The sequence below is a fragment of the Carettochelys insculpta genome, chromosome 13, assembly GCF_033958435.1.
Source record: "Carettochelys insculpta isolate YL-2023 chromosome 13, ASM3395843v1, whole genome shotgun sequence".
Classification (NCBI taxonomy): Eukaryota; Metazoa; Chordata; order Testudines; family Carettochelyidae; genus Carettochelys; species Carettochelys insculpta.
The window spans coordinates 20,249,415-20,272,967 of record NC_134149.1 but is presented as its reverse complement, the minus strand read 5'-3'; the positions used below and the strand labels follow the sequence as shown (position 1 = coordinate 20,272,967).

Below are 23,553 nucleotides of genomic sequence, written 5' to 3'. Positions count from 1 at the left end.
TATGTTGGAGTAATGCCAGAGTGACTATACTGGTTTTAGTGCAGTCATTGCAGATTTATACATCATTGCATAACTATGAGAGAGAGAGAGAGAGAGAGAATCTGAATTTTTAAGTTTAAAGAGCTGCTGTCAGTCTTTTGGCCATGATTACAAGCTGCCATTATGAATAAACAGGAAATGCCTTCATTCCAGTTGTATTCCCACTGTAGCTGTAGTTGGCAACTGGAGTTATAGCTTGATTCTTTCTGTTTTGTTTCCTCCTCTTGAAATAGATGGGCCAGTTTTCCACTCCAGCACTCTGGAAAGAAAACCTCCTGTTCACAGCTTGGGGCAGGACCTCACTGATGCAGAAATGGTGGAATACCTCATCTGAAAGGCTGTGTTTGTATCAAAACTGGGACACAATAGCAAGCATTTTTTTCAAAAAGACATTTTATTGGGGAAAAAATATGGTAGCTGAGTAATAAAGGAACACTCAGTTTTTTGCTTTTGTATATGATGTCTCAAAATGTGGACAGGTTAATTTATAATTTGTTCTAAATTATAAAATACTTGTTCTTTGAAAGTCATTCTCTTCCCTCCCTCCCCCTTCCTCCCCAAGCTTGTTCTTAAATACTGGATCTGGTAATGTCTGGATAAAACCAAGGTCTTAAGTGCACTAAATTCTGTTTTTAATTGCAGTATTTTTAAAACCTTATATTTTTTTTAGTAGTACTTACTTTCACAGCAGTTAGTTAAATTTGTTTGAACACTGCCACGATGGGTTTAATGACTCTGCAGATTTATTTAGTACTATGTTGCACAGTGACCATGTCACATCAGAACTAGATAGTGGCACATTGTTCTGAATGTCACCAAGGGCTCCAGAGTACAGGTATTCTGAGTAGCTTTGTAAAACTTAAGAGACGATCAAGGAAACTTTTTCCTCTCTATTGCCCTCAGTAGTAAGAAATCATCATAGATAACCCAAATCCTGTGGCAGGAAAGGTTGCAGTTTTTCCAATGTGCTCATGCACTTTTTGTACGCTCCACATCACGATGTTTTTAATAGCTCCAGAGATTAAGGTCATGTTTGCCATTTTCAGCAGTGCCAGAGAATCTCCAGTACCTTTATACATGTATAATTTTGAGTAATTTATACAGTAGAATATAAATAATATATTACATTTTGGTTTTAAGTTAATAAATATGAAGAAATTGTGGGCCTAATCCTGATCTCAATAACGTTGTTCTTTCACCATGGTAATTCCACTGTCGTCAGTGGAATTACTCTGAATTTCCAATGCTGTAGGTGTGGAGCCCTGTAATAGCTGAATATTAGAACTTGATTGAGAATTATTTTTGGCGTATTTCCCTCTATTCCAGTTCTCTGTTTGTATGCCCCACAATCTATAAGATAACAAATTGTCTTTCTTATAGCAAAGTGTCCAAGTTAGTAACTTACAGAAGATAAAGAGTACAGTTTGTTATTTTGAAAACCTTCAAGTGGCAAATTCTTTGTGCTTCTAAAATATTTCCCTCTTCTTACTGCAGAGAGCAGCATTTCTGTGGTTTAAAGTATTTTGGGGGAGTAAGTTTTACATTTATTCATCATCAGTTTCAGTTTCTTGGGAAGGTTTGTTGTGAGGGATTTTTTTTTTTAAATATGAAAATAGTTTGTTTTAAAAAGCTCTTTGTATACTTAAATGTTATGTCTCTACTTGATGGTGCTCTTAAAGCATCTCAGCTGATCCCAAAGTTCCACTCAGCATTGTAGTAGCCAAACCTTGTCATACAGTGAGGCTGCTGTGGAGCTTCATTTTAAAGCACCAAAGCCTTATCCTGCAATGGGACTAGTACCCTTAACTCCCACTGGGTGGAGAACATGTGGCAGCTTAGTGCATTGGGCTCAGAATTTGCAATGGCCATAAGGAAGGTGCAACGCTGTCACCTATTGATACTATGCTTTCTAGCCTCTGGATGAATGGCATTTAAAAGGACCAAAGTAAATGGTCTTAACAGCTCAGTGGAAGGAGCCTGGATTTTACACAGGAAAAGAAAACACAGAAAGGTGTCCTCTATTAATAGGTCTCAGATACCTTTCTTGATTTTTTTTTGTGTGTGTTTGTGTGTCCCAAAGATAACACCATAATGCCTAAATATCAGCTCAGAGTGGGATTATATTTTACTTGAAGTGATTGTTCAGGTGCTGGATCGTGCTCTGCTCCTCAAAGACAGATCCTCTTGGTCCTTGTGGGTTTGCTGCTTGCTCATTTTAATCATTGAGAAGTCTTGGAACCATAATAGTTAGAGATGATCATGTGTGTTGGTAAGAGGTGACGCTGGTGCAAACACCCTGACTTTGCCACTGACCCTTTTCATTAACAGCCTGAATCAACTTAAACTGGACATGTACACTGGGATAATTCAGAGCTCTGCTTTCAGAGTTGGCCCATCTCTTCTATGTTGGTCCTGCTCTTTCCTTTTGGCCAGTGCAAAATTGTTCCCTAAAGATCATTCTGTTATATTTTGTCCAGGCAAATGTTTTACCTCTTCTTCTGAGGATACTCTTTCCCAGCTTCATAGCTCAGGCTATTAAAACTAGCTAATTTCCTTTTCATTTAATTTTATCCCACTACAATAAGTAATGCCTGCCCTGGATAATTCTAATGAGTCCTCTCCCTTCTTCGTAGTCGTTGGAAGCATTAGGTGACAATTTCTATTTTACTGCCACAGGAGTGTTCAGTTTTGTGGGTTGGGTTTAATACAGCAAACTGCTCGGGAGATTGAAAGTATAGCTGTGAGAGAGATTCAGTGTAAGAAGTGCAAGTCATTTTGTTAGTCTTTCAAAATCTGCAAAGACTGTACCTTCTTGAGTGCTACTTACAGGCAAGTAAGGAATGTTACTTCCTGTATCTGTTAGTCTCTTCTAACTCAATTGACCAGCATAGGTACTAAAATACATGGATCAGATATGCACATATGTCTGATTAGCTAAAGTCCAATTTGCCTGGGTCCATGTACGCTGAGCAGTAGGATGGAACAGTCAACACTGGTTGATTGTTCTCTCTGTTCATTCCTTGTAATATAATTGAACTGTAAGTATTTTAATAAAGAAAAGAAATAGAGGGTTAAGCTTTACAACTGACATACAAAAGTTGCATAGCAGTGGTCTTCTGGGAATAGAGGCTAGAGATCTCCCCTGATGCCAAACTTGAGTACTACACGGCAGCTCTGACAGTTCTGTGCAAATGTGAATGAGTTTGGAAGGAAACATTTCCCACAATTTTGTATACTGCTTTAGTTAATTTGTCTGCTTCCCTGTTTTCTAGCATTGATGTCATATGATATTATTACTGTCAGCCCTTTAGAAAAAGGTTTATTATTTTTGTGTGAGCTGGGATCTGAGATCCTCTTGCTTGGCTGACAAACTCGGAGCTATCAGGGATGTGGGCTTTGCCCCTAAGCCATCCCTGAGTGATCCTGATGTGAATCTGAACAGTCTGCTTTCTTTGGAGGAGACGTGTAATATAGCTTTCAATCTTTCTCTGTACAGATTTTTCAGTTTTCTTTTCAAACAGAAGCTACTTAGAGAAGTCAAACTGCACACCTGGTCCCTTTCTCTCTGTAGACGGCTTTCTACTGAAGTAAGATCTCAATTCAAAATAATTGCCATGAACATAAATATCAAACCAAATTTTAGACTAAGAGTTTGTCTTAAACTCGGGTATTAGAAACAGAGTTGCAGCTTTTATAAGGAAACTCTCTTATTCCTCTTGTAGAGCGGAACAGGAATACATTTTTATCTCTTTCTCTTTCCCTTTTAAATGCTCACAGATTTCCAGTCCCATAAATGCTTTGTATGGGGGAACTCCCTTCAGTTTGGTGGCCCAGAAGGTGGAGTACCAGGAGGTGGAGCCTTTTGTTGCTAGACAATTTGTTGAAATCTGGCCCCATGTTGTTAGTGTCTTAAATGGCTCCCATGAAACAGATGTTTGTTGATAAAATGAGTTAGTGGATTTTCCTAGGAGCTCTCCATGCCTGTTTGCGGGATTCACCCAAAAATTGTCAAGAACACTGCATGCTCCCATGCAGATCACTCAAATTCTGCATTGCAGTAGTCTCTCTAGACATCTGTCCGGTGAATCCTGTTACTAGCAGCCACCAAAGAGACTGTAATTTATCTGGTTATTTCAATGGTGTCAGTGGCTCATTTGGTATGGACAGACAGTTTTGGGCCTTTGTACTTCAATACCTATTAGGATTGGTGAGCACTAGCAAAGGAGTTGTTATAGTTCTCCATACCATGTCAAATGTGCCTGTGGTTATCTTGTTATGTATTCATATAGGAACATTTTTAAAAGCTAGCAATTTTATGTCTAGAATGTAAAAAGACCGTAAATATAATTGTACTACTGTATTTTTGAAGAAAATGGTCCTCCCCCCCCCCCACCAAAATGTCTTACTCTAGGGTGGTTTTAGTTTTTTGATTTCTAGTAATATTTCTTAGGCTTTCCGGAAAGCATCAAAACCCATCTTGTTTGCACTTTTGTGTAAATGTAAAAGAGGTGCTGAGCTAAGGTGCTGAGATTAAAATAACAGGCCTTTCCTTCTCCTAACTCAAGCAAAGCCTTTTGGGGTTTTTTAAGAATTAGAAAAAAATTTTTTCTTTAAGAATTCTGAATGTTTAAATAAGTTTTCAGTCACCTCCGCTTTCTGGCTGGGACCAGAAACAGAAGTGTTGAAATAAACTGAGCGAGTGTTCTTGGGCAACTTGTCATGAGTTCTGCTTAATAACCAGAGGTCAACTTGATGCTCGTCAGAACCTTTAGAAGTTTGCCTCTCTGTAGAGTTACTGGTAAAACTCTCATGGAGTTCAGTGATTCTGAAAGGTGTTCGTGAGGATTCCAGTCCTCTAGTTCTCCATTTATAGAATAGCAATTGTTAGATGGGTTACCATTTTATACTTCCTTGGTTTTCCTTTCCCTGGAGTTGTGACCTACGGGGAAGAGCCAAAAGAACCTGACCAACGTGCTGCTTATCGTTAGGGTCCAAAATATCAGACCAAGAATGGGAATATGATAAGTTTGCTATTTAACAACCTTAGACAATGTATGCAGAGATGGTCTTTTTTCTATATAAAATTATATTAAACTAAATTGTGTGGATTTTTTTTTTCCATTTTTATAAACTATCAAGTTGATTTCATAATTGGGGAATAAATTGTTTTATAACTTCATTGTTGAAATGGCCCTAAAATCTTTGAAGAATGTGGAAATTTTAATTTTTTTTTTTTAAGGGTAAAAATGCACTAAATCTTTTGTAAAGTCTGTATTATCATGTCTGTAGTTAGCCATAAAATATCTTCAATGAGTTTTGAACTGTGGATCCTGTGTTTTGAAATGTATTTTTCTGATAGGTTTGTGGTTTTTTTGTTTTTAATTAACACCAATGTTTTCTGTCTGCCAAAAGGGCATTACCACTCATTCCAATTTGCTCTGCCACTTTGGAACCTGATTCTGATCTTACTTGCACAGGTGTAAATGAGAAGTTGTTTTACTGAAGTAAATGAAGTTTGCACCACTGTGTAATCTGTCTGAGAGGAAAATCCAGCTCTTGGGCTCAGATTTTTAAAAGTGTGATTGAAACATGGGAAAGCATTTTTTCAATTGTTAGGAAAAATGTATCCCTTTTTTATTTCAAATTTTTTTGGTCAAAAATGTAAAATGTGATTTTTTTTTTTCCAGACAATTATATAGCATGTTAGAAAAACAGGATCAAATTTTTGTGACAAGTGTCTAACAAAAATTTCATCCCCTTTCTTTCTTCCTTGCGCATCACTGAAAAATTTAAATTTGGAACATTTTGACTAGCCCTAATGATTTGGGGTCCTTCAATTTTTACTAGCTTAATTGGAGAAGGGCCTGTTGTTTGAAAATGTGATAATTTTCTAGTGTCTGATGTTGCACAACCAAAATCATAAATTACTCTCAGAAAACTTGTCCTTTTAAGCTGCTGTTGTAAAGCTTGTTCATTTACTTGTGCTGTGAGTTGAATATTTCCATTTCTTTTCTGCCTCCTCTTCAACCACCCCCACCCTACTGTTTTGCATTGGAAGGTAAAGAATGCTCGTCATCTGAAGGTGAGTAGATCTCAGCAGGTGTTAGTATTTTTCATTAACAAGAAGTCCTGTGGCACCTTATAGACTAACAGATATTTTGGAGCATAAGCTTTCATGGGCAAAGACCCGCTTCATCAGATACATGAGTGGGTGAGTTTCAGAGGATTTTCACTGTTAATCTTAAGAAGAAGAGATTGATATTTCTAATCTTCATGGGCTGCCAGTAGTTTCTTAAATAATACTAGGTCTCAAATCTGGGAGGCAGCATTAAATTGAAACAATTGCTCATGGCATGGTAGATGTTTTAATGAAGGGTAGATCTGTCTATATCCCTTGCTTGTGAGCTCATTTGTCTTGTTTAGCTGTGTAATCCATGGGCAACATCAGAGGCTTTCTGTATGGTTAACTTTTCTGCAGTGCAACTGTAGTGCGTTTGCAGCTGGCCTCTTAAACACCATTTAAACACAGTGTAAAGCCCAGTTTATAATACAGTTTGGCTACTCCAGGTTGATGTAGCCAAATGTCATAAAAGTTCAGGAACCTTATCCAACGCCCTCTGAGAATAACATTGAAAGACTGTCTACGCTGCGTATTGGAAAAAGGCAGTTGCAGAGGTAAGTCTGGCTCCCTGTTGTCCTTGCAGTGATTTGGTTTGTACCCACTTAGCAAGTGTATTTGACAGACCTGTTTTAGCACACCTTTAAGCAGCAAGCCTTACAATATGGCTGTCCACATGTGTTTTAGCCTGGCTGCACAGTTCCTACTTTAGAAAAACATTTTAAAGGTAAATGTTTGATGTGAGTTTCTTTTTTCCTGGCTATTTCATTTTTGATGTGCCAAGTATTTGGCTTTAAGTTAAAAACAAATTCTAATTTAATTTGTTAGTCAGGTTTTTTTTTAATGGCTGGATCTTTAAATGGAAAAATAAAGCCACGTCATTGCAGAGTGTTACTGGAAAAATGTAGGGTCTGTTGTTTCCTTGGCATATATGTACCTCCCCTTACAGTAAAAGAGGCTCCACTTGACTACAAAACACTAATGGATGGCTAATGTACATCCAGTGTTCCCTGTAAGCTGAGCATTTGGGCAGCCAACCAGGAGAGATTCAGGTGCTGTCCAGCTTATTGGGAGAGTGCCAACAGTACTCCCAGCTGGCAGCATGTTTCTGTTGGTGGTGCACATCCATACATACCACAGTGCACATCACAAAATTTATTTCACACACAGATGGAAAAAATTAGTGGGAACTTTGATACAGCCCCATAGAACTCATCAGCTAGTGAATATGTGACAATATTCTTAAAGGGTTGTTATTGCTTTCCACTGTTCATATGTTTCCAGGGTTTAACTGAAGTAAAGCAACGTCAAGCATAATCATACTCTACTACCTGTTTTATTATATTTTAACAGATACTTTAAAACAACAGCAGAAGTATGCAAAATACCAGTGTAGTTTGAGTCACATAGGCACGTGAATGCTCCCCACATCCCTTCACTATGTAATAGAGAATCTGAGCATCTTTCATGTAAAAATAAATCCTGTAACACTGGAATAGACTTCCTAGCACTATATAAAACAGGAGGGTGGCTAAAAGTGCTGATTGCTCTTCTGGGGGGTGTGGTGTTAAAGGCCTCTTAAAGGGGCCTGTGTGTGTCTGTGAATGATGCAGTCTTTTGTAGTTTTGGGAAAAATTGATGAACACTAATGTCTAAACTGAGGACTAGTGTTTTTCATCAGTCTGTAATAATTTGCCCTTTTTTTTAAAAAAAAAAAAAAAAAAGGCTACATTTATTTGTGTATATTTCAGTAAAAGCTGAGGAGTTCATCAGTGATAGTTTGGAACATTTCTTAGGCAAAGTAACTGTTTTCTTTCCCCAGTATCTTTTACAATGAGTTGTTTTATAACAGAAGGTCTATTTTTGCACTTTTTTCTTTTCTGTTGCCATGCTCAGGGGCTAGAAAATAAAACTTAGTCTATGGTATTTTTTAGTTGTGTCTTTTTCTTCTGGACGATTTTTTACTCCTTTCTCCTGTGTGTGTCAGAAGGAGTACAACAAAGACGCGTGACAGAAATTTGCCAAAACATGAAATATTATTTGTTATTAAAGAAGCTCCTCAGGGAGGGGAGTATTGATGAGATTTTATCCTATGTTGTTGGACTGTCCTACATAAGTTCTTGTGCATCCATCCCCATAGACTCTTGAGTACAGAATGCTGGGTCGCATTGCATCACTTTGCTTCTCATTTCGGAAGTTCTTGCTTTTAATTCTGTGTACCTGGAGCTTGATTTTTTTATTGAATTGAAGCTTAAAATGTTCAGAAATAAGTGCACAGAAGAAGAGTGAGGATGGGGTATATCACTTCATGCTCAGTCACCCTCCTACAGACAACCACTGGAATTATGCAAGGACAAGCCACGGGGAGATAAAGACAAATACAAATGGGTTGTGTGTCCTTCTTCACCCTAAATTGTGGGGGTTTTTTTGTTTGTTTGTTTGGTTTTTTTCTTCATTTCAAGGTGCCTAAAACCTTACATTGATATCAACGTCAGGGAAAGAAAGCCATCTGTACACACCATGTAATGGTCTCAACATGCTGCCCTCTTCCATTTTTGCAAGTCCTTTGTTGCTGGGAGTCTCTAAACCATAAGTTCTCTCCCTGGCTCAGGAAGAGTTGTGTGAAGCTCAGATCAGTTTCGCTCAATCAGTTTGAAAGTTTTGAGTTTGTAACAGGTGTAATCTGTTCCCATAGCTCTAGGGAATTCATGCTAAGAAGTGTGCATCTTCTGATGAGTGCATTAATTGACTGCCCTTTCCACTAACAACATGAGTATCCCTAAGAATTCTGAAAGCTTTGGGCTTTCATGGATAACATTTGCTTGTTCCTTTCTAACACAGCAGCAGTCGCATTGCTATGATGTTGCCTCAACATCAATTGTATGTAGAATAGATTTCCACCTTGAACGGTCCTTTGCAAATCTTCCTTTGGAAGAAGTCAATATGGAAAGATTTAGGCATCTTAACTCCCTCAAAATTCCCACCTCATTTATGATTGGCTTTATGCTATATACTTTCTTCAGTCTCAGCTCTGTAAATATTCTGCAAAAGCTTGCCACCTTTTACATGCTGGACATGACTCCACTGTAACACTCATCTTGTTCCCGGCTGGTGCAGGCTGCAACCTTGCAGGGATTGTCTTAAGTATTCTCTTGTTCATGGCAGAATCAAACTAGCAGATATGAAGAATCTTTTCTGTAACTTTTGACACTGAAAATGGATTAGCTTCGTCTTGTCAGCTGCTTTTAATGGCCATGTTTGTGCTCCATTCAACAGGGTTATTATTAGTACCATTGAACATTCATATCTTAGTTGGCTCAGAGATTTTCTGCTGCTCAAACAGAGGCCTTTGACAACACTGAAATGCCACTGATACAAGATTAATACACCATTTGATTTCCTTGATTATAGATCAAGCCACTACCTAGAGAGAGAAGCTCTTCATACATTCAGTGTCATTGTCACCCAAATGTAGCATTGGCAGTCATTACTTTCCATTGTGTGGGAGTAAGGTGTGATGGGTCAGGACTGGCAATGTGCTGAGACCTCAGTGAGCCTGTCTTCCCTGACAGCTTGGGCACGCATTCTTACTGAGTTAAACATGCTAGCCTGCTGCAACACAGACACAAGGTTCAGGTCATGCGCCCAAGCTGCTGGTCTTAACTCAGTGGTGGGCAAGCTGCAGCCCACAGAGGCTCCACCTTAGGCCCACAGACCCTATCTGCCCCTCCTACACCATGTGCCTCTCACGCATCAGGACACACACTTCCTACTCCTCCCCTTTCCTGCCAATACTTTCAGAGCATCCTGAATCCACTGATTTGTCAATCCTCCCTGCTCCCTTCCCAGAGTTGGAACAGCTGGTTTGTAGCATTCCAGCTTGCGTGGGGCAGGGGGTAAAACAGAATGCAAGTCACCTGATTTGTGCCACTTGAAAATGATGGGAGGGAAGAGGAAGTATGGGGCTCAAGTGCCCCAGTGTGTGAGAGGCACATGGAGCTGAAAGGCAGCCAGGGGCCACAGGCAGGGAGTTGCACATTGCTGCAGCCCCACTGAGGTGAAGAAGGGCTGCTCATGTGGCCCAACCCCTATTTTTGGTTACCCATTGCTGCCTTAACTGAAGCCAGCACAGTGAGATACCTATGTCCCGCAAATACACAGTTCCTCGGAGACCTGAACCCTAAATACAGGTTGAACATCTCTCATCCAGCCCCTTCGGGATCTGACTGGTGCCGGATGAGAGAATTGACCGGACAATGGGAGGTCAATATTTTCTAGCACATTTCCAACACTTCCACTGCTTGCCAGGCTCTTAGAAGGTATTTAGGGGTGAATTACAGCTAAATAACAGCACAGAACACTAAGAGCCAGGAGTGGTGGCTGCAAACAAACTTTATGGGACCATGGGAAGCTTGGCCACACCCATGAAAAGTGTCCAGCTGGATTATAAATATTGCTGGACAAGGGAGTGCTGGATTATAGAAGTTCAACTTGTAGTGATCTGTACAGTGTAAGATCATGAAATTCACCCTCTTTTTCAATATAAAGAGAAAGAGGCATAGACTCTTTGCCCACCCGGATAACAATTATTTACAGGGTTTATTAATAAACAAAAGTGGGTGTATTAAGTGTAAAAAGTAGGATTTAAATGGTTATAAAAGATAGTGCACAGAACAAAAATTACTAAGCAAAATAAAACAGAACATGCAAGCTAAGCTTAATACACCAAAGAAGCTAGTTACATGTAATGGCTAATGTTCTAATAAGCAGCTTTCACAGACTGAAAAGCTTTTCAGCCTGGGCCCAATCCTTCCCTCAGTTCAGCCTGAGACATTTGCAGTAGCCATCTTGGGTGGGATAGCCAGGAAGAACTGATGAACAAGATTTCCTCATTCCCTATGTTTAACTTTGTTTTTCATAAGGCAGAAATCCTTTGTGTACAGTCTAAACAATTACCTCTGCTTATGTGGAAACATATAGCATTCCAAGGTTGATCTCAGCATCAGGTGACATGGTCACATATCTTTGCAAGGCCCTGTATCCATGCTTCACCAGCTCACCCACACCTTCTCAGGAAGTTGGAGCCCATTTTTTCTGGCGAATGGACCATTAGTTCTGTGTCTGGCTTTTTCATAATGGTATCAGATGGGCTGGTAATACACTTTTCCCAAAATGAATGCATTGATAATAAATCTACAATCATTATTCCCAATTTCAGATACAGAAATGATATGTGCATGCAAAGAGGATAATCAGATTTAGATTACAAGCTTTTATATTCATAAGCATATTCCCATAAATAATATATAATGCCTTATCACTGAAGATAAAACTTGCATGTGTGGTGTAGCAGTATTCACAGTGCACTGAATAACATGCAGCTGCAGCAACTATAAAAATGTCAACTTCCTTCTGTTGCTCTAGTTGTTTTTCGTTAACATTCTGCATAGTTTGTAGAGTAACCTTTGCAAAAATTACACTGGTGGTGTCTCATTTGTGGATTGAGCTAATATTTCGATCAGTAGTATTCAGGATGTGATTCTCTTATGGGGGCCATGAATTTTGTGACTTTATAGTATCTCTGTGACTTTGGGTCAGGGCTTGAGCAGCAGTACTGGAACAGCTGACTGGCAGCTAGCCCTGGGGCCACCCGAACAGCTGCCCAGGGGCCAGCACCAGGCTGGTTTCCTGGCCCACTAGAGCAGTGGCTGGGGTTGGGTCAGACCCCCTGGGGCTGGAGTAACTGAGGTCAGCCACTGCCACAGGAGCAGCAGCCTGGCTGGAAGAGTAGCTGCAATCCCCAGCAGTGCTGTTTTTCCCCCGCTCCCCCACCACCACCTCCCACCCAAAAGTAGTTTTAGTAAAAGTCAAGGAATGGTCACAGGCTTCTGTGAATTTTCATTTATTGCCTGTGACCTGTCTCTGACTTCAGCAGCTTCTGGTGTGCCTGGCTTGGGCACCACGCAAGCAGCTTGGATAATCTTGGCTCCCCATACCCCACAGCAGCAGGAGTTTGGGTGTAGTGGGACTCACAGCTGGGGGTTGGGATGCAGGGTACTGCTTACCTGGGAGGCTCAGCTCCGAGCTCCATCTGCTGCCTCTGCCTGCAGTTCCTGTGGGCCATGGTTCCCAGCCAATGGGAGCTGCAGGACCAGGGCTTGGAGTGGAATGAAGGCAACACGTACAGCTAAAAGATGGAGGTCACTGCTTCCCAGAAGCTGAGTATGGAACCCACCCTAGCTCCAGCCCTGCCAGCCCCCCTCCCAAGCTGCCAAGGTGTCCTTTCACCTTGGCCATCCACCTGTAACAGCCCCTGGGCTGCCCCCACCCCCATACATTTTAATCAGGGATAAAGTCCCAACAAACCACAGACTTACTGCCCAGGTACTGTCCATGACTTTAACTAAAAATACCCATGACTAAAACGTAGCCTGAATTACACTCATTTTAATAGATTCTTTTGACTGATTGTTCAAGAAACTTCTTTTCCTCCACTGCCCTTTTTTTCCCCTCTTAACAGACTCAACTCTGTGCATCCAGTGCTCAGACCACCTTCTAGTGCATTCATTCCATGTCACACCTCTTTTATCCCTGCACATCTCTTTTATCCCTTTCCCGTAATACAGTATCAGCTGTAATCCAAATGCCTTTTCATTCTTCTTAGTCCCATATGTTCTGCTGTAATCTCAGTGATGGAATGCAGAAATAAATAATAGTTGGTCATCCATCCATTACAGAATATTTGTTGGAATTCACTAGTGCATAACTATGATGTAGTGGCGGTGTTAGTGGGTGTGAGTCAGGCTGGATGTGTATGTGGCAGGCTGAACAGCTCACAACGGCTAAGGATGATCCCCTGCTGTCTGTAACCTAAGTTGGCAGGTAACATCTCTGTCCCTCAACAAAGAGCAGGGAGGAGCCAAACTGCGTTTTGAATCAGATGCAGCAGTTAGAAACTGCAGGGGGAGAGAAGAGTGGGTGTTGGAAGGCAGCTAGCCTGTGATGAGGGGAGGCTAGACCCCAGATGGGGCAGCCCTTGGCCTCTTCTTCCCAAGATGGATTGAAACAAAAAAGCAGTAAACTAGCACTTTAAAGACTAACAAAATAATGCCCATATGCTTTGTATTTTGGATAGACTTCAAACTCTCTTAGACAAAGAGTTAATGGGCACAAAACAGACATAAAAACACTCCTGATCCACAAACTGGTCAGCCAACATTTTAATGAGGTGGGCCATTCTGTTAATGACTTAAGAGTTTGCGTCTTATCAAAGAGGAATTTTCACACTACTTTGGAAAGAGAGACTGCTGAACTCTCTCTTATATTCAAATTCGACACATTAACATGCGGTTTGAACCAGGATGCGAATTTTCTGGGTCATTATAGGGGCTCTTTTGCATATGTGGCTTAATCTAATTCTTGACTCCTCCCCACCCCCTCTGCCCCTCTACTCTCTGATTTGCTCACCTTGATAATTTTTTTTCTGATTTGTCATCCTTGATTTCTATTTTTGTTTCTCTGTGCCTTAAATATTGAGTCTGTTCTGGTATGGCTATGGTCTGAAGAAGTGAGTCTGTCCCACAAAAGCTCGCCTAATAAATTATTTTGTCAGTCTTTAAAGTGGTACTTTACTGCTTTTTTGTTTTGATAGTATATAGACTAGCACTGCTTTCTCTCTGTTTCTAAGCAAGATGGATTGGAATGACTGACTGTTGTACTGACACCTCTGCACTGCGCTGTGTCTCTGTCGAGTAAGAAACTTCTTTCTACCTGCTGAGCAAGAGTCACTTCTGGCTGCAGATGGGGTGCAGTGCTTGAACCCTGAACCCCATCACAATAAAACTATGAGCAATTGTTTCATTAATAAGCTTATCAATATTGAAAGGTTTCAATGCAGTAGGTACCTGTCTCTGAAAATTAATTAAATGGAACATAACTGTTGATATTAGGAGTCAGTGATCAGATTTTGGTGCCAGATCAGCACTCCTAAATCCATGTATGTTCTGGGTGAGTTTGCTCATGGATTTCTGAATTAATGTGAGATCCAACATTGTACCATCATCTGATAAATATCAGAATGTATGCTTATGGCATGGCCTGTTTAGAAACAAAGTAACAATTCAAAATAGTTCATGCATGAAAGCTGAATCCATTAGATACGTTCATTTTCTGCCCTCTCTGTTGGTAAACTGTGTGGTCTGGATTCTAATTCAAATCCAGTTTTATCATGGACATTCACTCATCCAATATGTCAATGACAATATGAAGTCCATGTCGTATACTAGATATAGTGTCCTCTTTATGACTGCATAATTAACATCTTTTCCAGCTTCAGGCCTGGCATTGTGCGAAGCATGTGTCTTTATATCTACTGCCTGTCTGACTTTCAAACTAAAAATGGCATGGATCTGAAGAACATTTTGTGCCCCCAGAAACAAAACCAGCACCGCCCCCCACCCCCAGTGTGCACATCAGATGTAAGACAGGCATGAAACAACTGCTGTGAGTCAAAGCACTGCTCTTGGTGTTCAGATTTGACCATGTCTCCTGCACACCATATATATATCGTTATTCACGCTTTCCAGCTCTTCAGTCAAGAGAGTCATTTTCCCAATAACTGGGTATGAATGAGTGTTCCATGATACCATCTTTAGATACTGATGTCACCACAGAAGTGGATGTACATTCTCGGTATCAGGTACTTTCCGCTCTCTGGTTTATGGAAGAATCATGATCATATGATCCAACTCCCCTGCCTGTAGTAGAAGATTTAAATGGAACCTGAAACTTGATTCTGTTGTGAGTAGCAAATGAAACTGACTTTTTTTTTTAAAATGTTCTTTTCTTCTGTGTGTCAAAGCTACAGAAGTTTTATGGGGATGACTTGCAAGTTGCTGCCTAACTCTCTTTGTGGCTCCAGCTTGAGACCAGCAGTAAGAATAAGGAAAGCAAGGGCATGTTTTGTCCCGTTCTGAAGCAAATGTCAAAACGGTCACACTCAGTCAAGCTTAAGCAGTGCTGCTAGTGGTTGGAGCATAGGCTTCGGAATCAGGATTCCTCTAATCTGGTTATTGGATTTACACTAACTCTGAACATGGGCAAATCAATTAACCTCTTTGTGCCTCGTTTTCTCCATTAGCAAAATATGTGTGATAATCTATTGAATGATGAATATTCTGAGGTCTAATGACTACTGTTAGAAGTGCTCTGAGCTCAGACACAGTTATCTCACACACTGGGCCAGGTCCTGTTCATCTGCATTGAGAACTGACTTTTTTGTTGTTTTCTAGTTTGCTTTGGGAGGATGCCAGATAAATGCCTGGGGCTGTTTGAGAGTGGACAGCTATGTGTGTGCATGTCTGTGCACACACACACACACAAACACATACACACAACTTAGTACAGGTTGAACCTCTCAAGTCCAGCTCCCTCAAGACCTGACTGGTGCAGACTGAGAGAATTTGTCAGACCACAGGAGGTCAATATTGTCTAGCAGCATTACCAACACTTCCACTGCTTACTGGGCTCTTAAACACATCTAGGATGAATTACAGCTAAATAACAGCACAGAACAGTAGCCTGGAATGGTGGTGGTAAGCAAACTTTATGGGACCATGGGAGACTTGGTCATACCCATGATAAGTGGTTGTCTGGCTAACTAAAATCATGCTGGATTATGGATGTTGCTGGATGAGAGAGTGCCAGACTAGAGAGGTTCAAGCAGAAAGATAGGTCTGGAAGGGATCTTGAGAGGTCATCTGGTCCATCCCCCTTACTAAGAGAGGATTAAGTGTACCTGGACAACCCTGACTAATGTTTGTCTAGGCTATTCTTAAACCCTAGAATGATATGGATTATCCAGCCTCTCTCCATAACCTATTTCAGTGCTGAACTCTCCTTAGAGTCAGAAATCTCTTCTAATAGCTCTCTTAACTCTCTTCCTTGGTGCAAACTAAGCCAATTATTCTGTGTTCTATCATTGGTGGGCATGGAGACCACCTGATCGCCATCCTCTATGTAACTGTCCTGAAAACTTTCCATGTCCCCACAGATTTCTCTTCTTTAAACTAAACACAACCAGTTCTTTCAATCTTTCCTTACATTTCATGCATTCCTAAACTTGTCAGCATTTTATTGCTTTCCCCTGGATTCTTTCCAGACACATTTTTCTTATTTTTTTTTCTTCCTTTCCTTATATCAAATGGGGTCTGCTCCATGTGTCTGCTCCTGCCAAAATACTCTGTTCAGTACATTATTCCCCATCACACCACCTGCTAATATGTCTTCCTTTCTTAAAAGGAATTAGAACCAGAATTCGACCTAATAATCCAACTGAGGCTTCACCAGTGCCTGGTGAAATGGAACAGTTACCTCCTGTGCCTGATGTTATTACTTATACTAAATTTCAATTCAATTAATTCTACTTCTCCATCACCAGCGTACAAATGAGAACGGAACTGAACCATCTGCAGTTTTCATACAAAGGTGTTTTTTTTAATGGAAATATTTACTTCACCAATTTGGATGACCTCCATGATGAAATCACAAAAGTTTGGAAAGAGACTGCTGAGTGAGTGCAAAGGGAATTGGAGTTTGGAACACATGTTTCTTCCAGCTTACAAATTGCTGTGCGGTGTTTGGTAATTGCAACACTACCCTGACTGAGGCCAGGAAACTGGAAAGGTTATGAGTCCCTCTTTGCAGTATAGTTTAATCAGATGTGGAAGATTTTTCATTTAAAAGAAAACAAAACAAAACAAAACCTGTCAGGAGTTATTTAAAGATCATTTGATTATGGTTAGCTCAATCATTTTTGGCTGGAGGCTCCAACAGTGTCACTTCTTGGCAAAGGTAGTTCAGTGTAAAATAGGTGTAACATCCTGTGTGTGTATTGTCTCTCACCCCCATCCTCTTCAGTCTAGCACAAGTGCAGATATAGTACTATGTAGCACCAACAATTGAAAAACAAAGCAGGATGTTTGGGGGTCATGTAATAAATAAAACCCAATGTTAACTTTCTAAGCTGAGTTTGAAAGCAATTGTAGATATCAAAAGTAAGTGCACTCTACTTTTAGATCCCATACAGGCACATGAGTTTGACAGACAATGGTCTGTGACAACAGTGTCATGAAATAATTTCCCTTCATAAAACCTGTTTTTCAGGGCAAAAAGGCACCTGTTGAAACCTTTGAGCCCATCTCTGACCAACTACAGGTCCTGCCCTGGATTAAGTTTCCGGAGCTAGGGATTAGTTTTAGAATCCCTTGGCTCCACCCCTTAGTGGTTTTAGGCTATCAGCCCTTTCCACCTCTACATGCAGGTTTCTCTCGCTTTTTTATCAATGATTTTTTCCTCCCATTAAAACACCTTCCTACCCTACTTCCTCTGTTTGGGAGGGAATAAGGCTGTCCCTAACAAGTCATACGTAAACAAACCACAATTAGAACAAATTAACCATCTATTAGTCCTTATCCACCCTGAAGTGGGAAGCTGGTGGTGGTGTCTTGTGGTCAGAAACAACAGCATTTAGTTGCCTCACCATCACATGACCTAAAATGGAGTCCAACGGCCATAAGCAAGCACTAGCTTCTCCTCCTTCTAGAAAAAGTCCTACAAAAACCCTAGTCTCAAGATAGGAATGTTCAACTTTCTGCTTCTTGAAATACCAGCAATTGGAAGATGGGAGCATCAACTTTTCAGTGTGCACTTTGCAGCTGAATATTCTTTATCTTCCCCTTCAGACTTTTCATACAATTTGGTAAGGAAGTTTGAGGCAATCTGTTGACTGGCAAGCACCTTAACAGATTGGCTGTCTGTGAGGCGGTTTACTCAATCACTGGTCCTCAGGGCCTGGTCCCACTTGTGCTGAGGTAAACTGGAGTCTTTCTGTTGAACAGAAATTGGCCTGGGTCTATATGATGTGACTGAAAATAGCACAGTTTTATTCACTGTTGCCATCTGTGGGGATGAGCCCTGAGTGATGTAATTGTGTTGTCGCTGTATACTGTGGATTTCTCAGTGAGAGATTCTGATTGCAAGTTCTCTGAGTTTACTAGGTACCGGTGCACATTGACAGAAGCCTTTGCTCTCGTCTGGAATTGTCTCTTTGGGTTTGTGCACAGAGATGGCAGTGTGTTTACAATTGTACACTCGGAAATTTGGTATTCATTAAAATGTTTGCATCCAAACATATTTTTAAATAATTGAAAGGAAATTGCATTAGTCAAATGCAGATTATACACCAGTGGAAAATTATGAGCAAATAATGGACTAAATAAACTATATACACCTAAAGCAGTAAGAGCAAACTGAGACCTGCAATAGTTACGAATCAGGAATGCTTAAAATAAAAATTAGAGCTCACTCCAGGTAGAGTCAGTTAGAAATTGTTCTAGGGAGCTTTGGAAGATCTCACAGTACTCCACATCTTTTGTTTCTGTATATAAACATTGGGCTCACTTATGTGAGTGTGAAAGTCCAGAGGAACTCAGTTACATCAGTCTAACTGAGGTTGAAATTTGGTCTGCTCGTAAATATACAGCACAAAATTTAAAGAATCTCCTTTGCTTCAAATATGGAAAGCTGCAAAAGCAAGATAACTCCCCCAAAACATCAACTGGTCCAAAGTTAAATCTTAATTTTCCAAGTTTTAAGTACCCTATACTAACTATGACATGGCTTAATTCCTTGACCTGGCCCAATACGTATCTGGTCCTGCAAGGTATCAGGGGCTTGATTTGCAATGGGGTTTAGGCTCCTGAATGCCTTAGGTATTTTGAAAAAGGTATCCCAGTAAGTGCCTAGCTTCATCTTTGGGCTTCTTTGTATATTTGTAAATCCAACTGTAAATACACTGAGCTCTCAGTGTTGTGTTTGTGTGTGCATATTGTTTAGCACCTCCTGGGATCAGGCCACAGAGATGGGGTAATGGTGCTGCAGCATACATTTGTCTAATGGCCTGTTGCCATAGCAGTGCACGGAAGATCATCCAGGATGGAGACAGAAGACTTAATTCTCGCATCCTTCCTGACCTCTCATCCAGAACAAGAATTAATTCTTTGCTTGTAAAGAACAGGTCTCCAGCTGTGTTCCAAGGGCCTGTTTCCCCTTGTGTTTAGAAGCTTCCTTTTCCTGGAAGACAAACGATATCCGAAATCTTTCCTAATTTTAGTTCAGTGCATAAACCCTCAAGTGCTTGTTTCAGGTTAAATTGGAATGCCAGATATGCATTTCTGAGGTCCAAGAGGCATTTAATCCATCTCTCTCCTGACTCCTGAGAGCAAAGCCAAGTGAGTAATTTTCACTTAGAAATTAATTTCCCAACATTTGCAGTCAGATTTCTTGGCTGGCTTTTCATACATTTAAAGTATTTGTGGTCATTTACTTCTTTTAGTCTACAGTGCAACCATTCAGTGTACAGTGCTGTGGGCTATTACTGTCCTCCTTGTCACCTCTTTTTGTGTTGAGCAAAACATGGATCTTGCAGGTTGTTTCAATTAGGAGAAAAAACTGCTGACTGTCAGGTGTTTCTTTGATACTGTTTTATTTACAAAGATCATTGAAAGTCCCTAGTCTCTAAAAGGAGATGGACTCAAGTACAGGAAGACACATCTTTTGCTCCCAGCACCAAGAGCGTTTTTTGCAGCGTGCACTCCAGACCCAAAATCTCTCTCCCCAGGTTTTTTCCAGGGTTATCCATTGTGCATTCACCTTTTTGGGGGTAAAAGGCCACTGAGCTGCAGAAGATCAGTCAGGGGCACCATAAAAGTGAGAAGCAAAAAACCAAAAGCCAAAAAACAAACATCCCAAAAATCCTTCCGTGATGTGCCCTCTGACTGAAACACTACACTCCTCTCATAGTCCATCACTTCAGGCGTGGGGGATGAAGAAGGGAGGACTGAGGTTCAGGACTTCCCTCAGGCCAGATTATCTCTTCAGTGTGTGGGAGGGGGCGGTCAAGGAGCAGATGTGAGGTCTAAGTGAGAGAGGGGTGCAAGAGTGGGCTGTGGTTGGGGGAGCTGGGTGAGAGGTAAGGCGCATAAGTGGGCTGGAGCAATAGTGGGGGGCTCAGGAGCAGGCTGGAAGTGGGGATCTGGTTGGGAGGGAGAGTGCAGGAAGAGGCTGAGGGTGAGGGGGTGGGTGGGAGATGCAGGAGCAGGCTGGGAGTAGGGAAGCCTTGGCGATGGGGAGGGGCACTTATCTCTGTGCCTAGTTGCTGTCTCCACCACCCCTTCCCTGGCATGGAGAAACGCTCTCTAGAAAGGCTTTTCTCTCTGCCTTTCCCAGGCAATGCCTTCCCGTTGCTCTGATTGGCTGGAATTCTGGCCAATTGGAACAGCAGGGGAGGGGGCAATGCCTGGAAGAGGTGGGGAGAAGAGCCTCTCCATGGAGCAGAGAGCTGCACTTCCCCCAGCTGGGGAAGGCAGAGCAGGAGCAGCAGTGGCACGCACAGGTGGTAGTGGTGTTGCTGCTTCCTGCCCTTGCCAGGTAGAGCCTGTTGGCTGGATCAGGCCCTGGCTTGCCTGAGCTGGCCCACGATGTTCCCCACCTCCCATCCCATCATGGGCTGGATGTGGGAAGGGGAACCCAGAGCCTTGGGGGGCCAGATCCAGACAAGCCATGGTCTGGATTCAGAGCGTGGGTCAGGGTTTCCTCACCCTGGTATAAGGTAGGGGTGCTGGTGATTAACTCAGAAACAAGTAAGCCTCATCGTAAATGGCTGAGGCTTACTGGTTATGGTTAACTGTTAGGGACTGGAACAGCCCCCTGCTGTTGTGGGCAGGAGTCTGCTCCAGCCCTGTGGGGACCACTGTGGGTGAGGGGGCACTCCTGGCCCTGGTGATCCCCTCCATTTAATTAGTTAACTAATTAAATGAGATTTTGCATCCCAAGTATAAGGTGAAAAGGACTAAGGTAGAAGATCCTATTGCTACTTACTGTCTGTCTGGCTTCAGACATTAAAGAATGACATTTTGCTGGGTCTGAAAAGAAATGAAATCTTTTGGAATCAGAAGAAACAAAGTATGAAAATTTGTGGCACAGGATTAATGCTGTAAAGATTGTAGGAGCATCATAGGTTTACTGTTCTCTAATGCTACAATTGGATATTCTACAAATTCCAGACTTAAACTAACCAGATGACATAATGATTAAACAAATGAAGCTAGAAACAACAAATGGATGTACATCAAAAGACTTTGAATACAACACAGATTATAATTAAAAGCCAGAGCGTTAATGCCCTTGGGAGATGTACTGTAAAAACAGCATAGTACCAGTGACATACACCTTAATAAGATGTTTATTTGAATTATTTAAAACTTTATATGTTAATTCTATTATTATCTCTATGTGGAATAGATTGCATGGAATACACTGTAAAACTGAATTGCACTACAGGAAGATGAGGGTCATATATGGGGATAAACTAAAGATAACTTGATAGCTAATAATTTTGGACAAACGGTTGCAGAAGGGAATTATAAGGATATCAGACTTTTGAGTTAGCTATGAAACACTTTGCACCTTCAACCACAACAAGGGTTGTGGCATTATCTACAGTTGTGTAAAATTAATGTGTGGTGTCTTGGAGAGAAGTTTGCCAACCTAAACCAAACACCTGTGCATGAATTGTTGGGAAGACTGAGACATTTACACTTGAAAGGTTTGGTGATAGATCTATCCTAGCAAGTGCTCCCTATAACATATATTGGGATAAAAGTTCTTTTGCCAGTATAGTTTTCCCCAGCTGAAATAAGTTATGCCAGCAAAAGAACTTTTTTGCTGGTATAAGTTCATCCACACTTGGGATTTTGCCAGTAAATGTACATTGACACAGAATCACACGCAACCACTGTAACCTTTTAAGTGAACATCAGGCTTAAGTTCACCACAGAAGCTAGTCCAGTTTCAGTTCCTTGTATTCTGAAATACTCAGTGTTATCAGACATCCAGCATGAAGGAATCAAATGGTTTTTACACAATTTAATGGTGGCAGTTATATGCATAGGGTTATCATATTTGACCTATCAAAAAAGAGGACAGGCCTCAGTGGGCTGTTAGTATATACCAACTCGCATCAATACAATGTGAGTTGGTAGATACTGATACAGATACATTCCCTCTCAGGGTGTCCTCTTTTTTCATATGGTAATCGTACATAAAACAACCTAAAGGGATAGGGTTGATGAGGGAGCAGAGGAGCTCGTACTATGACAGAGGGCGCAGCTTCTGAAGAGAGCAAATGTGGAACAGGGGAGGGGCAGTAAGGTTCCTTCACTATTTGTTTAGTAGGAAGCCTGTACCTCCTATTGCTTTACCAATCTCCAAGCCTTGTTGCCTCTGACTACATCTACACCAGCCCACAAGATTGACTTGCTCAGGGTTGATCTTCTGTGGTTTGATTTTGAATGTCTGGGGGGGACACGTGAAATCAACCTCTTAGGGGTCACAGTTGACCCCGGTACTCCTCAAGAGAGGTTCTCCTATTGACCTTGCTCAGTACTGGCAGTCAAGTAAGCTGAGTACAGATAGGTTGAATCTAACTATGTAATTGCCTCTGTTTCTTTTCTGTCCCACAAGGGCTTTACGTGAAGAGGAGCAAAGAGGAGGCATATTGAATGTTGGGCTTTCCAGCCCCTCCCTCTCTGCATGTGGGGGATATATGTATGTTGAATGGCTTTGAGGGATTTGGTTGAACTCCCCCGACGTCTGTCTCTTTGCTGTCCTGACTGGTGAGCACCTTAGCAGCAGACCGCCTGCATGTTTTCTGCAGATAGCAAGACAGAGAACGCTGTGCCAAGTCTTCCTTGTAACTCTCTCCATTTGAGAACAGGTTTTACAAACATTGAGCAAGAGCCCAGACTCAGCGTAACTGTTTACATTCCTGAACTCGGGTTGCTGCTCCTCTCATGCCTTATCACAGGTTTTTCTTTTTTTATCCCTTCATTAGTTCTCTTGTTTATCTTTGAAGGAATTTTAAAATGTTATCAAAAGACCGAAATAAAAGCAAATACTTGGTGAGATGAACTGAGGGTCACACATCTATTAACAACCTGAGACTAAAAGGGACATTTTAAATGGGGAGAATGCGCTGGTACATAGCAGAGGTTTTGTCTTTAAAAAGCAAGCCATCAATTCAATGCTATGCTGATCTGGAGCCATCCTTGTTTTAGCTCCAAGACCAAGATTTGACTGAGAAGGCAATCTCATTTGGTGGGGGAAAGGGATTTGCAGTGGGCAAAGACTCAATGGGGAAGGGATCTTGAATAGTAGACCATATATCTTCCATCCACACTCAATGTCACTGTCTCTTTCTTAGGCAACTCAAAAAGGAAAAGGATTACACTTTAATGTAACATTTCAGTAACTTGAAACCATTTCCACGCACATTGTCC

General features: G+C 41.2%; 1 protein-coding gene across 3 annotated transcripts in view; it reads left to right on the top strand.

The window, feature by feature from the left end:
* AMOT (angiomotin) overlaps window positions 1-8,058 on the top strand; it is a 100,057-nt gene extending 91,999 nt beyond the window's left edge. For all 3 annotated transcript variants that reach the window (XM_075007468.1, XM_075007469.1, XM_075007467.1), the window contains one exon: window positions 273-8,058. In XM_075007468.1, coding sequence (XP_074863569.1) covers window positions 273-373 — 101 coding nt within the window. In that variant the 3' untranslated portion in view covers window positions 374-8,058. The remainder of the gene's footprint in view (window positions 1-272) is intronic.
* Window positions 8,059-23,553: the final 15,495 nt, after the last annotated feature.